At 38.5% G+C, this 18,014-nt stretch overlaps 1 protein-coding gene across 2 annotated transcripts in view; it reads right to left on the bottom strand.

The window, feature by feature from the left end:
- Positions 1-18,014, bottom strand: part of AMMECR1 (AMMECR nuclear protein 1) — a 97,359-nt gene that overhangs the window by 11,939 nt on the left and 67,406 nt on the right. For both annotated transcript variants that reach the window (XM_063170546.1, XM_063170547.1), the window contains one exon: positions 3,919-4,033. In XM_063170546.1, coding sequence (XP_063026616.1) covers positions 3,919-4,033 — 115 coding nt within the window. The remainder of the gene's footprint in view (positions 1-3,918; positions 4,034-18,014) is intronic.

Genomic DNA, 18,014 nt, shown 5'->3' with positions numbered 1-18,014 from the left:
CCAAAGCCCCCTCTGACAGCAAAGCTGAAGCACCTCTCCTGATGGACTGTTCTGCCCCAAGGCTCCAAAAACAGTTCATTAATTTGTTCCTTTTGGACTGACTCTCCAACCACACTGAGAGGAAGAAATAACATTATTCTCATTTAGACTGTCCATGGGGAATTTGGATAAGCACCTCAACATCAGGCCTTGTTGACATTTCAGTTTCTGGGAACTCCTCTGTGGAGTAAATTATCATCCAAATAATGGTTCTGCTAGGTTATATCTACTGCACTGAAATCTGTAAGCTATTTGCATGCAATCACCACTAATTAGTTTAAGATTAATTAATTGTAAACCAGTTGTTCAGAAATACATTAAAGCAGGTAACAAAGAGCCTGTTACAGAGAACCCACATGGAATGGTCTAGACCTGGAGCAGTGCAACACCCCCCTGGTGACAGGAACAAGCATCTGCCTGTTCCTTTTGTCCACTCACTTTCTGTGTTCTGCACCCCAGACCTGCTGCACAGCCCATGCCCATGTGCCAGTGGCACTGTGACACCCTGCTCTGGGTTAGGGATAGCCTTTCTTTTGCCAGCTCAATCTCTGCACCAAACTAGAAAAAAGGTTTTTTCCTTTTTTTTTTCCAACAAAAAAAGCTGACCTAGAACTTGTACAGTATTCCTTGTGATACCACAGAACAGTAACTTTTCCCTTTATTTACCTGACTAATACTATGGAAATAACTGTACACAAATGTTTTGGAAATGGAAACCTTCAGATTAAGTGACTATTGCTACTTTCTTGAAGCTGATCCCACTTGGCATTAGCTCAATTCCACAGCTTTTTAGCCCCACATTTGCAGTAAATATGCTGGCTTCTTTCTGAGCATCTTTAGTAGCATCTAAATACTACATTCTGATTTAACAACAGGGGAAAAAGACTCCTCAGGAGGTTTGTTCTCTATTTCATGTCAAGCATAATCATTCATTTACATACATGGAATCACTCCATATTGTCCAAAGAGAATAATATATTGACTTTCTTCTCAGTTCTACAGAACAGAAGCTGAGAGCCACTGGTGTTGCTGCACTTGCAGGCAGGAAAGAACTTCCACAACTCCTGAATACACCCACTTTGTCAACAATGAAAAACTGCCTTTCAGGCAACATTATTGGCTACAGCTATTTAAGCTAATATTTAAACCAGAGCACACAGGTTAAAGGCCTTTTGTATCAAGACAGTATGTACAATTCTGCAGATTTTACTTGACTGAAGAACAGCAACATTGGGGCCAAGAGCTCTCTCAAGGTATTTTAAGAAAGAGCTACTGCTCAAGTCTAGCAAAAAAGTTCTTTGTTATAATTACATACAATTGCAATGCTTTAGGATCTCCTAATAAAAAATGAGGAGAGGATCAGAATCAGTTCTGAATTAGTTTATGTAGGGAAGGAATGACTGCTGTCAATAGCACATGTTTAAAAATAAATGGTCTTTATGACTTATCTTGTAACTAGTCCTTTGTTGTCTGATCTTTAATAAAAAAGCAGTAGTATCACCAAAAACCCTCACATGTTTGAGTTTTTCCTGCTGTCCATTTCTCTGAGGTGGAAAGGCTGTGCAACTGTGCAGCTCCATCCCAGCAGCAACTGGGCCACACTGGTCTGTCACGGGCTCTGAGAAGCAGAACTGGAGATGCAGCTCTTACACTCCCAGTGTTCCTTTCCAAGCCCTACATCTGCTCAGCACTGCAACTCAGACAAAGTCACAGGTATGTAAGAATGCTAAGCTGTATTTCAGGAAGCATCCTTGTGAACATGGTATTGAAGTGGTCCTTTAAAGATGTGTCCTCTAATTACTTTTATAAAAGATGAAAATGCAGTCATATGAGAAGTCATGAGGGAACTAACAGCAGTGAATTCACACAGATCTCTGTGTGAATCTCTGTTTACTTGATGGAAGTTTCTGCCACTAAAGGGTTTCACGTTGCTTTTTACAGCTGAAATATTCATTTATTTTGTTTGGGAAGGTAATTTTTTAATGTGAGAAAACATCCATCACTCTGCTTCAGCACAGAGAAGACACTCCCCTGAGCTGTCTCAGACAGCTTCACTCCTGACTTCAGATGACATTGTCTCCAAGTTCTCCAAGCACTGACTTGTCTGAATTGGTAATTTTGAAATACTGTGACCTGTGTCAGCGAATTGCTGACCTGGCTCCCACAAGATCATCAGTAGCACACCTACAAAAGCAGGGACTCCTACCTAGGCTGATGTTTTTCAGGATGATCCCAGCATGACAGATGCAGACTCTTTACATCACACTCCAGACATCCTGAAATGTCCTTTTGCCATTAATATTGCATAACTGCAGCTCTCTTAAAAGACACATGGGTGACATAAGCTATCCCACTGCCAGGCACACAGTGATGAATCACTCTTTTAAGGACTAACAACCACAAATTTTATAATCTCATATTTATATGTCACTCTCCTCCTCTGGATCCTTTTGTATGGAAACCAAATTTGTGACCATTTCTTATAATTGTAGGAATTTATGAAGGGTTTTAACAACTCATCACTAGAAAACCTTAAATGAAATAGGAGAGAGCAACTAAGCAACACAAGGCCTTTTATATTTTTGACCCCTACATTATTCCCTTGTAAGTCAGGGGTTTCCAATAAGAACAACTGTAAGAATCCATAAAATCAATCAGAAATCAGAAACACTAGAGTTCAGCACTATGCTTACTTACACTGTTGTTAAAGTCCCACAAGTTCTGCAGAAAAATATAGAAAGTGCATAGAAAGTAAAAGCCTCCCTTTTTTCCTATTAGTTATGAATCAGCAGTTGCCCAAGGAACAAAGCTAAAACCAGTCTTTCCAAGGGAAAGTGGATTTTTGAACTTGGGTTTTGCTTTCAGCTTTTCTTTAAGGAAAAGCTATTGAATGTACATTTTTCATCTCTAAATACAACAGAAAGTCTCTTTTTCTCCTAAGAAGTTCTAAATATTTAGTCAGGCTACGTTATCATTAAAGGCAAATACTGCAGCTTTTGTGGTGTCTCTGGCATTATAATGTCTGCAATTCTATGACAATTTCAAAATTTTTCATATGTCCACTCAAAAACAGATTCAAAGAGAAATGAGGAACGCAACATGATGACCGAGATGAGGAGTTCATCTTAAGTCAAGTACCTTGTTTTCTGCAAGCATCTAATGCTAAATAATTTGGGTAAAGAACATTACAGACTAACACTTCCATCAGCATACACTGTCATACACACGTCAGCATGTGCTTTTCAATCTCTTTAAGGCTGCTGTTCCAAGAGGATGCATGCAGGTTTCCTGGAACCTGGCAATTAGAGCATATTCAGCTCCACGCGTAAGCAGCGTGTGAGCAGTGATTTCTGTGGCCTCACTGTAAAAAGGCCTTGGGAGGGCTGTGCAGGACACTCACTCTGCAAGTAAACCACGTTTGGGGGAAGATGAATGTATCTACAAGCTAAATGAAGCAGCTTGTTCTGGGACTGCAATTTTGTGCATTTTGTTTCTGGAAGTACACATCAGACTGTTAACTTCCATACTGGAACAGCCCTTTCCAGAGTCAAAGGAGTGATCTACCAGGTAGATGCTGCAAATGAGACCTCAGGACAGCCTTGCTCAGACAACACCTTCCTTGATGGAGTCTTAGACATCAAGACACCCATGCAGACCACTCTGAGCATCTCTGTGGGCAAAACCACAACTTTATTCCATTTGCATGGCTCAGACTCTTGAGGTGACAACAGTTTTATCACAGTGTCTTTTGAATCTACGCACATACCCATGTGTACAGAGTACAAACAGTGACAGCTACACTAATATATGCAGATAATTTGAACAGTGTTACTTCAGCTACAGATGTTCATTTTCATGAAAGATATCTGACATTCTTACCTCCCAATCCATGTAGTCACACACATCTTCAAAGTTAGTGAGTAGAGACACTGAGCAGAAAAGCCGTGGCAGCTCATCCCTCGTCATTGGGGGGAAACGACTATCTTTAAGGGCACTGTTGAAGACAAAACAGAATTTCAAAGGATTTTTTTTTTTAATTTCAAGGATCTAATCTGAAGAGTATAAAGGAGAAAAAAAAATCCTGATGAAATGATGACCAGTTTGATTACCCAGTCACCAGTGTAACATACACTCTGATCAACATTTCCAGCTTTTTCCTTAGACATTTGTTTTGGTTCTTGGCTGGCCAATCAGATAATGTTCTGAGGGTCATTCCTTCCTGAACTGGCTTTGCTACTGTGACAATCTTATTATTACAGCAGCAGAAAGCTTTTAAAAAAATTTACAAAAGCAATACCTCCTCCACTTGCAACTTGTAAATCCCTTTCAAAAAGGATTAAACTTCTCAACACAAAGTGAAGGGGGGAAGTTCTATAGCCTGCAGTGATCAAACACTTAATACAGTAATGAAATTGTAGAACTTAATTATTCAGTGAAAAAAAAAAATCCAAACAAGCAGAATATTCTCTAAAAAAGACTAACATTCATGCTTACTAGCAAAGGAGAATATAAAAAGGTGAAAACATCCAAGGGCTCTACAGACCTGTACACCTACAGGACTTGGAAGTTCTGCAAAGCAGATGTGATTAGTAACAGGGAAGCTTGCAAACAGCTAATCCATGGATGACATACCATTCTACAGACAGACAGACCTACTGGGGAAAAACCCACACTGAGGGAGCTACCTGTGCACAGGCCAGCACGCCTGCAAACACACAGCAAGCAACACATGAGTAAGAACACTTGTAAAACCTACCTGCATAAGTTTGGTTAAGAACCAGTTAAATTGGCAAAGGGAAGGTTAATGTGAGGATGGCATCTCAATCTTTTATTCTCTTAAGCTTTGAAATATGATGTGAATACAAACATGACCATCTCCAGCAAAAACAGTGATCCTGCTAACTGAGCTTTTGGAGGAGTAAAGAGAATTTAAGAGACTTACTGAAATACTACCGAGCTCTTCACCTGTCCCATTGTTTCATCTAACAATCAGATTGTTCTTAATTGTTTTACTTGGCCCAGAGCCAGTGGGTGCCCCTTAGCTGATATAATCACAGCCATGGCCAAGGTGTTAGAATAATGGCTGCAGCCTTTGCACCAGAATTCACCAGAATTTTTATAAAGAGCAAAAGAACTTCATAACAGCAAACCACGTAAGGACACGTGAGAAAAAAACCACAACATGTAAAGTTCAACTAAAGGAAATCATCATATGTATAACTAGAAATAGTTTCCCATCAAGAACTAGTACCATAAACTGAAGAGTTAAAATAGAACCTTTGTTTTTCTGGAGTGGGGGGAAAGCAAATTTTTTGTTGCAGATATTACAAAACACAACATAGTATTGAAATTCAGACGCCATTTCTACACAGACCTGTGAAGAACTGGGGACACTAAAGAGATTTAAAGCATAAGACCTATGATATTTAACTAATTACTTCCTCTGAAGATGTATCAAAAGCAGGTAATGCTGATGGGATTTTCCAGGCCAGCTTTGAAACTGCTGGAACCAGGCAGAGTTACCATCCTCTGCTCTCTGGTGTTCAGAGCAACATCAGAGTTAACTCCTATAGCCACAGCGTACCAACAACATCCCAAAATACCAATAACCTAATTCAGCTCTCAAATCCCCCCACATGGTGGTGAAAATAAATAAACATACATATGTGAAAGGGGGAACACTCAGAACACAGGGACAGCTCAAACCAAAAGTCCATCTAGCTTTAAGTCTATCTAGTAGTAAGTCCTTACCAAGAGCAGTTAGCAACATGAGTGAGTACAAGAACATGGTCACAGCAAATATCCAGGGGTACCTTCCTAGAATACTCTCTAGGAATCCAGTTATTTATAGCTTAGGTATTTTGAGTCAGGGATGGGATCACTGTACTTTAAAGCTCTTCTGAATTTTATTTTCTAAGTTCATGTATACACACTTGTAACATTTTACCCCCCTTTTTTAATAAAAAAATATTATTGGAACCTCTAATCCTCTTCAAATACATTGCTACTACAGGTTTGCACATTCGCAGATGGCTCATTTCCCTGAGGTCTCCTGTCATGTAACCAATGTATGTGAACACTCTAGTGAGAAGCACCCAGACAGACAAGCATTATTATTATTTCATCAACAAACAACAAATTCAGTTATCCCCACAAACAACTGTATGCACAGATACTGTTAATATTAATGTAAATCTGTTTCTTGAAATTTATGCAACCATCTTACCAAGCAAAACACTTTCCCTAATGCAAGAATTTAAAACCTTCAAAAGATTTTTTTTCTTTTTTGCACAACTTGGTACTAGGAGTTTCTCTTTGAATTCCAACTCCTATAGCTGCAAAAATCTACTGTAAATTTCAACTTTTTGAGGCAAGGGTTGTCTGTATGCTGTGGGTGTAAGCCTGATCCCCACAAAGGTAGCAGCAGAAGTCTCCAGCAAATTCCCACTCACTGAAGATCTGCTGCACTGGCATTGCTAGATGATAAACCATCTGTAATTTAACATTCTTCAAGTTGTGCAGAAACAAACCCCATCCCATGCTCGTGTAAGCCATGTCTCACAGAACCACAGAATATGCTAAACTGGAAGGGACACATCAGGATCATCAGCTCCTGGCCCTGTGCAGGACACCCCAGCTCAGCTACCCTACCTAAATGCTGAGCTAATAATTTGAAACAAGATGACTGAAACAATGACATATTTAAATATTTGTAAAAAGCTGGGATATGAAACTTTCAAGTGAACACTGGGAGCAGGAAGGCTCACAAAGGTGAAAAAGCCTCGGGCACACAGAGGCAGCCAAGTGGTTCAGTTCCAGAGAAAGCAGTGCCATGCAGGGCCCAACACATGCTGAGCAGCCAGCTCAGCTGCCCTGCTCCATTCTTCAGCAATGACACTGGCACAAATACCCTGTCTTCACGTAACCACCTCACAAGAACTGAAATATTGCTATCAAATGATGGAGCCATTTCAATTATAACTAACTCCTGCTGAACTGCCAGGTGCTATTCCATCTGTACAGCACGCTGGAAAATTTCTCCTCAACGCCTTCACAGCTACAGACACTGGTGCACAGATCCTGTCTCAAAACTCCTGCTGCTGGAGGTAAGTGAGGCAGAGTAAGACCAGAGATTTGAGTAACAGCCTCTGACACCACTGTGACTACTCTACACAGATATTGCTGTGATTTTAATCCTCCCTGGCTTCTCTTCAGACCCTTTCCAGCTTTCAAAATAGCTTTGCCTCTGTTGTTTCATAAGTAAAACATAAATTTACCTGGACAAACTTGTGTTGACAATCAGGAACTGGAACAAAACCTACTGAAGGGAAATGCCAACAAGAGAGCATATACTGATTAGCTACACATGAAATACTGTCTCCTAACAAAATTTATGAAACAAAAATTTTATCAGGTGCCAGCTTTAGAATAACTATCTTAAAACTTGGTAACCTTTTCCTAATGAGTCTGGACATCACATACTACTTAAAAAACCAAGACCTGTTTTATCATGCTCTATATTACAGTTAGAATACCAGTCATCTTCTCAATCATTCTATTACTGCTACCATGGTTCCAAACTCTACAGTAAGTTCCAGATACCTCTGCAAAACCTAAAAGCACACCAGCTCTGTAAAACTTCTTCACAGATGAACTGCTTTCATTTTTGCATTTCCCAATGCCTGGCTAGCAGGAGACATATGGCATTAGAGATGATTCTCTTCAGAACTCAGCCATAGTCCTTGAGTTTAAACTTCATCACTGTGGGTAGTGAAGAAATCACCACCTATGACTGTTCTGATGGCGCCAGTGGAACAAGTGGATGGTGCCCAGTGGTTCCTCAAGGGCAGCTTCCACTTTATACAAGTCTCAGCTGTCAATGGTTGACAGACTGGCATCACTCTCAGAAGTGTCAGCAGATGTCAATGCAGTCAGCAAGGAAAAAAATCCTTGCATGAGCTTTTACTTTTGCCATTCCTGTTTGGGCAAGAAAGAGAAACAGTTTCTACAGGCCCTTACCATCCAACTCAGACACTACACAAACACTGATGGATGGAAATTCAGACCTGGGCCCCCCCTGCCATGTCACTGCACTTGCCATGTGCCTCTTGGTAACCAACTCCCAGCAAGCACAAAACAAGACAAGGCAATGCCTGCTTTCCTCAAAGGCTTGTCACTGGTCTGAACTCAGAATAAAAAAGTCACCATGTAACTGTGGGTCATCAACATTCTTATCTGGCACAGGAGAATTTGTATGTGTCTGTACATTTATAGCCTTAGAATTCTTCTGTTAGAAAAATTAATGAAATCTGGCATGTTAAATACCATATTTAAAAAATATTTACTCCACAATTTTTATGTTAAACTTAGAATTAAGGAAGGGTAATTGGAAATAATCAGCAAAAGAAGTTGGAAAAATTAGGTGGCATTCAAAACTACTTTTAAAGAAAAAGCCCAATAATTGTAAAAGCATTTCCTAGACCATCTGTTCTTTATTCTTTCATGCCCAGAAATAGATTACATATATTGCTGCTGACTAAATGGAAGTACATAGTACTGAAAAGAGGTAGTGCCAAGCAAGGGGAATTCTAGCTGGCCAATAAAAGGGCATTCATTTTTCCACACAGAGTCTGCTCCATGTAAAAAGTCAGAATTGAATCCTGTTCAAGGAAAACTATTTTTAGATACCAAATGCATGCACGCATATGCATGGCCTTTCTAGTTAAATATTTATGCAGCCCTGGATGTCCTAAGATCAAGTAATTGCCAGTTAGGAAAAAAGCCAAAACAAAGTGTTACTCAACTATCAGTTTTTCTTCAGCTGAGGCATACTATACAAATCTCAGCTTTTCTTCAAATGAAGTTTATTTGGCTATAGGGAATGTTTGTAAGTAATTTCATTTTCCAAGGACCACTCCTCTTTGTATATGGGATATAGAAAAGCTTGCAAACACTTCAAAGATACTGAAAGTATAAAAAGAAAAGGGAATTGTTTGAAGTATGAGTTGCTGTGACAAACAGCATGATGATCTGGAAAAAAATATATTCCTTACATATTTATGTTCCTTAAGACTACATCTTGTTTTCTACAAAATATCACTACAGAAGCTCTTAGAACAACCTGAAATGATAGTATGTGCAGGTGAAGCAAAATGAAATACATTGTGTTCTCCATCCATAATTTCTGTAGGCTATAAAAATGCCTTAAAAAGTCAGCTTCAGTCTTTGAGAACCTAGGGCTCTTACATGTGATATGGCAGATGGGTAACAAACAGTAGAGCACAATTAGGGAAATAAGTAGTAGTAGAGTTTAATTATTCTGTTTAGAAATGCCTCAAAATGATTGAATTAAAAAGATCCTTTAAAGAAGTCTGATAGCATATAAGCATCAAAAATAGTAAAGAAGGATTTTGATGCAGATGAATGGTGGCATTAAATGAATTGAATTCTTAGTGTTTTACTCATTGTTATTCAACAACAAACATTAACAGTGAAATTTCCCACTAAAGCTCTTTTTTGGGGATAGTCACATCTACAGACTTATACTGGACAGAGTTTAGATAAAACTGGATACAGTTCTGTACATTGCTGGAAATGACTTCAAAGGTTTAAACATGACATGGGGGGGAGGAGATGCAAAGGAAGCTGTCAAACACTGGGCATGATGTAAGCAATACTCACTTTTATAGGAAGTGTGAATGAGGCAGAGACATTAAGTGACTCATGCAATTTAGGAGGCTTACACTGAGTCAGTGGCAGAATTGAGAACAGAAACCAAGACCTCTGATTCCTAAAAATCTACTTTTTGTGACAGCCTCTCTTTCAGTCTGCTCAGCCTATCCTGTATAAATGTGGCTCCTAAAAGCCTAATCAAACAGAACTGACAAATTTAATCCAATTTAAATAGAAATATAAATTTAATAGAAAAATTAATTTTCTATTACTTTTTTAGTTCACTCTATAGTAATAATTTTTTTCTTAACCTGTTTCTGATATTGAACACAGTTAAACTAAACCACAACTTTATGGCATCTAAACAATTCTTCAAATATCATCAGTACACATATGAAAAGTAGGCTAAAGATCTTATTTTACAAACTATTACCCTCTTCTGATAAAGAGTACCTTGGCACTACTTTCAGATGGTAGGGAAGAGACTTAAATCCTACCAGCTATTTATTTAGCTCAATAAAGGTAACCCTGAGAGATTTTGCAATTTTTTTTCACTGATCCAACTAAGCTTAGTAGAATTACATTTGAAGATGTATTTAACAAAGAAATGGCCCTTTGTCAATGAATCCAACCCAAAGGGCTGAGTTATTGTACTTCAATTAGTTCAAAACCTCCTTAAATTAATGAGTGGCAAACTCACTGGGTTTTAGGGAACAGTAAAGAAAAGACAACAGCAAGAGACACTTGGTGCCAGGGTTTCAGAACAAGATAAAAAGACAGTATTTACTGTTCCACTGCTGGGTTACCGAGCAGTGAAGTTAGTTCAGATTTCTACTTCTTCATTGAGTAACTTCAAGAGGAAGAAATTAAGGAACACTTAAGCAGACCACCAGTATTTTCCTAATGAAAATCAGCTCTCAGCTCGGTTTGGCAGAGACCAGAGAAAACTAACAGCTTCCAAGTCACGACATGCAATTAATTTTTAAGCCAGAAAAGCAGGGCAGAGTGTGCTCTACTGCAGAAAGTAGAAATTATCATGAATACAATCCTCCTAGCTGTCAGCATAAGCATTTGCCATCAGACAGCCCAACAAAACCCACAGGTCACCCTACTACTCACTTTTATTTATGACCAGCAGAATTTTGCCAATTTAAATGGAGATTTCAAGGAGTAATTTAAACACAACATCAAATCACTTGAATGCAAGCAAAAAGCATTTATTTATATTGTTGCTCTTTTTTTGGGTCAGGCTGGAAAAATTTCCAGGAAACAAAACAACTGTGAATGACGTGTTTTTCCTGAAGCCTCCCTTACATTTGGGAGACAGAATGGGAAAGAACAACATTTATATTTCCTGCACATTATGCTGTAAGTGGTAGTCAGAGGATAAAAAAAGAAATACACACTTGTTGTGTGGCACAGAGGTACATCTCTGGAGTTCTCAGCTGATTTTATCAGAACAGTGCAGCAGGTAACAGCAACAGCATTCCAGATGGGACAAATAAAATACTGATCTGGCATTCTGGCTCTTGAATCAATTGATTTATTTTTTTACTCCACAGAAGTGAAGTATGCCAGAAGGACTCTCTTTTCCCAATCTGTCTGGAATCAGACATGCAACTTAAGAGGAAGAAGGAAAAACCTGCTGCTTTATTTTAGAGAGTTATTTTAGCTTTGAAAAAATACCATTCCTTTTAAGAGAAATCAGAGCATGTATATAAATTAAGCATTTAGAAAAGCTCATCAGAAAAGGCAACCTATGTTGGCTACATAAGACAATTAGGTCTCTATTTCAGACAGCCAGCAGCTCCAAAAATAAGCTGTCTATACATTCTCCTTATTTAATGGCTTCAAGAGTATTTTTATGCACACAGATGTATTGTGGAAACCATACCCACAATTAAAAATCAAACCATATTTATATTGCTGGTAAGCTTCTGGGCCCTTGTTTTTCCATAAGAAAGTCCACCAGCTGTATAGATCAAAAGAAGCTTTTACAGAATATTTCTAGGCGTACTTAAAATTTCCAGACAAATCCTTATTTGATTTCTTATTCTGGCTACACAGTGTAGATCCACTCCAGAGCACACAGAAGGACTGACACAGTGTGAGATGCTGCTCAAGGACTCTGCAGTCACTGTGAGTACCTGTTAGGACACAGAGCTCATGTGCACCTGCCCAGTGACCATGGGCTGAAGCTCCTGGGGGTTTCACTGCTGCTGGTTCTTCAGCTGGGTCTGTCAGCCTTGGGTACATTGCAGATGAAAACTCCAACTCCTCACGGACTCACCATTACAAAATCTCTTTTAAGAAAAGCAAGCTCACAAGCATGAAGCTCTAAAAACCAATACTCCCATAAATTCAGGGCTTTTTGGCAGAACGAAACAAATACGTGTTTTTCTACTGCTCTGATAACAGAAATATTCTATCATGCTGGATTTTTCCAAATAAACCTAGTTCATCATTATGCCATGATGATGTTACACTGTGTGGACATGATGCCTGAAATTAATTTCTCTTTCTTTCTGACATAAAGTATCAGGGAAACAACAAAGGCTTGTATGGATAGGTTCTTAAAGTTTAGGAGAATTCTGTGTATGTGCTGTTATGGACTTCAAGTGGAAAAGCATGATCACTAAAGTCACAGCACTTGCAACCTGCTCCCATCAAAAGGTTCAGTTAAAACTAAGATCCACAAAGTGATATTGTAGGTTCCTGATTACATTCATAAGAGTCAAGTTTCTATGGCTTTAACTTCCTGTTTCCTGAAACCAGAAATCTTACACTACAGTGCTTCTGTGGTTCTTAAAGACTTACTGGCCTTTCAAAACGTCAAATAAGGTAAAGACTCCATTTTTCTCACAGTTTTAATCTGGGCAGGGCACAAGGTATCATTTTGCATTACTATACAATATACCCTATTACACCAGAAAAAAAAAATCTTCAATTATGTTAACTTCAAGACACAGCAAAGCTTCAGTAACAGCTCAGAGCTACACCCTGACAGAGGTGTGCTAAATCCAAACTCTTCCCATCACACAGGGCAGTGAGAGAGGGGCAGCTTGGAGCACCCAAGAGCCCAGAGAGAGCAGTTACTGGGCATTCCCACGTGCAGGTGGAGAGCTGCAATTGCTTGTTCCATCCACTCCATCCTGCAGGAACACAATGAGGCAGTTTGGGACATCCACCACCCCACAGCTGCCTGCACTGGGAACTGCTCAGCACAGACCCCAAACATCTCCTGACCACAAGGGAACATCAGGTCAGCAGCTCTACACAGGAGTTTCTTCATTGGGAGCAGCTTCTTTTCTGCCTTTTGCTGTATTGATAATGTATTTTCTTTTCTGCCTTTTCCTGTATTGTTTATGGATTTTCTTTTCTGCCTTTTCCTGTACTTCTGTATTGTCCCTCACCTGTCCCTGCACCATACATCCTGCTGGGATAAATGACAACGGAATTCAAAAATGTGTGACAGTTTGTGTCAAACATTCAGGAAGCTGAAAGGTGTCAATTTCCAGAAATGTCTTCGTTTGCTACATAAAAACTAAATCCACAGCACTTAAAATGTTCTCCCAGCATAACACAGCAGGCTTGTCATAGTGATTCCAGACGCTTGTTTAAAAACTGAGCAACAAAACTGACCAGGGTTTGGTGTGTAGGCTTTTGTTTGGTGAATACATGATAACAGACTAGTCAGAAAACCTTAATTGAGCTCCAACTGGACTAAATTATAATGTCACTAAAAGGCTTTCCAGCAGATGGCAAAGTTTAGATAATGAACAAAAATGAACTGCTCAATTACACTTAGAACCACACAGCTTGAGCAACATTAAGCACTCAAATCTCTAGGAACATAAATAGAAATCTCTAGAATTCCTTACATCTCCAGCACATCTCTCAATATTGACCTAAGATCATTATTTTACCACAAAACAGATACTGAAGTCAAGACAAAATCTTTGAGGCCACATAATAGCTGAGTTCAACTCTCATTTAAGCAATTCACAAAATATTGCTCTCCCTCTAAAGCTGCATTCAAGCCACAATTTTATAAAAGAACAAATTAATGAGGTATTTTTAATTTATTATGAACTTTGAAAAGACCTCATCTTAAGTACATACAGAAAAACATTTCTAAATGTGTCAGCAATGTAGTTATATATAAATACAGGAAGATAATGTAAACATTTACATCTTCAAATTCCTGCAGCTTGTAAAAAAAAGGGTCTTTTTAAATTATGCTGCTGAGATTCTAGAACAAAAGAGTACTCATTCTCTCACTATTTCTTCTGTCACCAGAAACTCTATATTTTTATATAAAAATATGATGGTTGAATCTTCATTGCTCAGTTTCAGTACTGTTTGCCACAAACACTGAAACTGTTTTTTTATCAGGACTCTAAAATCACAGTGGACAAATTAAATATATATAATCAGGGTCAATATAAGGAAAACAAAAGGTAAAATGCAGTAAATCAATTCAGAAGGACAAATATTGCAGAATCACAGAATAGCTCTGAAAGAGGCCTTAAAGATCATTTAATTCCAACCCCCTGGTGTGGGCAGGGGCACTTTCCACCAGACTAGGTTGCTCAATCATATTTTCTTACATGAGGTGTTGCAGTAAATGGTTCATAGAAAAAGCTTAAGACAAGAAAATATGCTGAAATATGAAGGCATTAGCAAATATAGTCTGAGAAATAAAAAGGTGACAGGATCCAACCTTGAAATTCTTCAACAAACACATAAACTGAGAATAACCCAAGGTCCACACTGCCTTACAGACTGGAATACAACCACTCAAAATACAGAACACAGGATAATATCCTGGCTTGTTTCCCAAGATGTGTTCCATCAGTATCACAACTCAACTTGGATTATGTTCAAACCAACTGGTTTTTAGCTAAACAATCTCTTACACATCCTGCAAGTACATCTGCAGAGGGATGCAGATCTGAGTGTTGTCAGTGTAGAGGATGATAAATGAGCTCATAGAATCTTACTAATTCTGTGTTTTTATAAATACAGTAAAAGATAAGCACAAGATGAGTCCCTTGTGGCACATCACATGTAACAAGACCTCAGGGAAAGAAATGGTCTCTCCTTACTTCATGAGACTTTTGGTTTCTAGGCACTTGCTCCTGCTATCATGATGCTATTCTAGAATGCAGCCATCAGAACTGCTGCATCAACAGAACTTAATTCCCGTTTAAGGCAACAACAAAGGCTTTTTCTGTTCATTTTGTATGTGTGCAGGTTTTTATTTCATATATGAATCTCATTATCAGATCAAGCTATGAACAGAGTATGTTTTATATACATAAACACATTCTATATATCTGGAAGCTTGCATCCTGCATTTCCCTTCCTCAACCTTCCACACACAAAGAAGTTGTCTGTAAGCCATCTTCTTATTCTCCTTTTAGCAACTCTGCCACTTCTCTCTCACTCATGAGAGTGGGTCATGATTTCATCCTTTTATTCCTTCCAGATTCCTGTCACAATTCTGTCTACTTGGGGTGGCACGTTCTGTACCACCTGCAACCTACTCAGCTTACAGAACTGCCTGGATGGGGCACTCACAAACCCCTCTTATCTAAGGTCAAGATGCCCAAGCAATAGAATGCTTGCAAGCTCAGCTAAACAGTACATTCAGTTCCAAGTCTGCCAGCTGCCACTCTGTATATGTTTTTCACTCTAAACCAGGTTTTGAGTAGCAAATAAAACCAGCTGAAGTGGAATGAAAAAGAAGTTCTGAAATAAAGGCAAAGGTCCAGGTTAGGCTACATCTGTCTGTAGCCTCAGAAACTTAACTCAAGTATTCAAGGAATGCATTTAAATCACATTTTCTTAGAGAAACTACAGACCAAATTCTTCTGCCTTGAAGGGAGTAGAGTTTTGTCATTCACTGCAGTAAAGCCTAAACCAGGAAAGGATTGTTCTGTCCATGTGTCTATTCAGCTTTTAACTACCACAACCATCTTGCATTGCCACATATGTTTAACCATGGGACTTGTACCAAGATCAGCAGAAGCCCAACTATTCAATGTTAAATGAGGATACAGTGGGGACACACAAAATATTGGTTTAGTCATAATCATACCATTAGAGGTACAATTCAACACATCTATCTAAAGTAGCTAATATTTAAATGGAAATAGATTATCACCTTTTTAAAAAGCGACTCATGAAATGTTTCATCTCCTGAATGTCAGGAATGCTTTAGTCAAACACAGACTTGTGAAATCATATGTAACAGCACTTGGAAATTCACATTTTGGGGAAAAAAAAAAAAAAGAAAAAAAAGAACATGCATTGTAGACTTCCACAAACCTGAAGAGGGTTTTCTGAGCAACAAACCAGAAAGCCACCCTTTCAGTGATTGAAAAAGCTGAGCACACAAAGAGGGGTGGCTCTGGCAAACGAGGCTGCATGCGGTGCAGAGACCTTCACAGACAAAGCACAGCTGCTGCTCTTTGCAATGAGGGATTAGCAGTCTAGGTCAAAGGAAAAAAGCCTCTCTAAGTGAGCAAACTGCAGAATGCATCCTCAGCACAGATGAGAAAGGGCCAGCTAACCAGCTTGCAAATCGTGCAGAAGTTTCTGGAACAGAAACAAAACTACCATCAATTTCTTGACAGAGCATGTAAAATATTTCTGGTGAAAAGCAGTGATGCCCTGGTGTAGAATCAAGGTTACAATGACCTCCCAATTACTTTAAAATTACATTTCTCCTTTTCCTTCTTTGTGTTCACTTATATAACAAGCATTTTTTCTTCATGGCCAAACGAACTCATTACATGTGGGGCTTTAACAATACCTGGAAGTAACTGGCCTAGAGATAACACAAGCAGCTCTTTTAACTCTAATTCAATAAGAACTGAAGCTATTAAATGCATACACATATGCACACAGAACATATTTTTTTTTCCATACAGACATATCTCTTTCAACATTTCTACAACTGAGTCACATTATATTTTGGCTTTACGTTGATGCTTTAGTTTAACGGGATATAAGCCAATATTTAAAGAAAATACTTGCTTAACCTTTTACTACATGCTAAATAATTTTTATTCTACATTATTCACTTTAGCAAGCTTAAATGAAAGAAATTAAGAGTCTCTTGAAGTAAGAAATACCATTTGAATGTACCAGTGTGAATGTATTTCTAATCTGCCTTTTATTTATCAGTAAAGCACTGAGAATGTTACTCACATTTAGCCTGGTATCTAAAGCAGCAAATTAATTGCCTGTTACAAGAAGTCTGACACCTATTTCAGTTTGTGGTATTACAGAATTCATACAATTACGTGAACTAGAAGTACCAGAACGCTGTACTGTTAAAAAAAAAAAAAAAAACAAACCAGGAGCTTTTCTTCTTTTCCCCTGTAAAATGAGAACTAAGGGAATCCCAATGAACTGGAAAATACAGTAAAAATAAAAAGTCACCATTCCTTGCTGGTAAAAGTTTGCAATATCTGATTTAATATACAGACTTAAACCACAACTGTTAGTAATTGCCAGGATCACAAAGGGCTCTTTCACTGAAGCTGGGGTTGCAGCTTCTGACAGATGAGAAGTTCCCAGGAGCTGTACCCAGGCTCAGCAGAGCATTTCTTAACATCTGCACCACTTCCCCAAGTTCTTGTGGGAGTTATTTATATACTGTACTTCTCCAACCTGAGAGACTGCTTGCCTGACAACTGACCCTTTAATGCAAGTAATCTGCACTAAGAAATAAAGATTATAGCATTGCACTAGAACAGGGAACCTAAATTTAAGCATGTGAGCTGACACTCTGTAGCCTACGTATTATATTTACGACACAGGCACATGTCACCATTCCCCCACAGAAAATATCCTTGCCTGAAGAACTGAGTGTTACCAGTCCTACAGAAATTTGTACTGATGGCCAAAAAAAGCTCTTCTTCACCATGATCAAAAGCTATTCTCCACATGTAAATTATAACTATATTTAGAAAAGTTTTAATTAAAAGTCTTGAAAACTCAAAGGTAGGAATCTTTGAGATTGGAAATATTTTTTGGTTATACAACGAATATTCCTAGGTAATGGTTTATTTACATACCTTCACAGCATTTGATGCTTTGTGAACTGCATCAACACACAGTTATTTACAGAGCTAAAAAAATAAACAAAGTACATTCAGTTTGTTTCTAAAATAAAGGCAATCACAAATATACACTCATTTAGAGTGTGTATAGCACTCCATACATTTTTCTAAGGAGTACAGTTGAAAATGGCAGAATCTGAAAAGTGCATCTGCAATTCAAAGAAAATA

The sequence above is a fragment of the Melospiza melodia genome, chromosome 16 (genome assembly GCF_035770615.1).
Source record: "Melospiza melodia melodia isolate bMelMel2 chromosome 16, bMelMel2.pri, whole genome shotgun sequence".
Classification (NCBI taxonomy): Eukaryota; Metazoa; Chordata; class Aves; order Passeriformes; family Passerellidae; genus Melospiza; species Melospiza melodia.
Note: the sequence above shows the minus strand (reverse complement) of the source record. Positions and strands in the feature narration are given on the sequence as shown.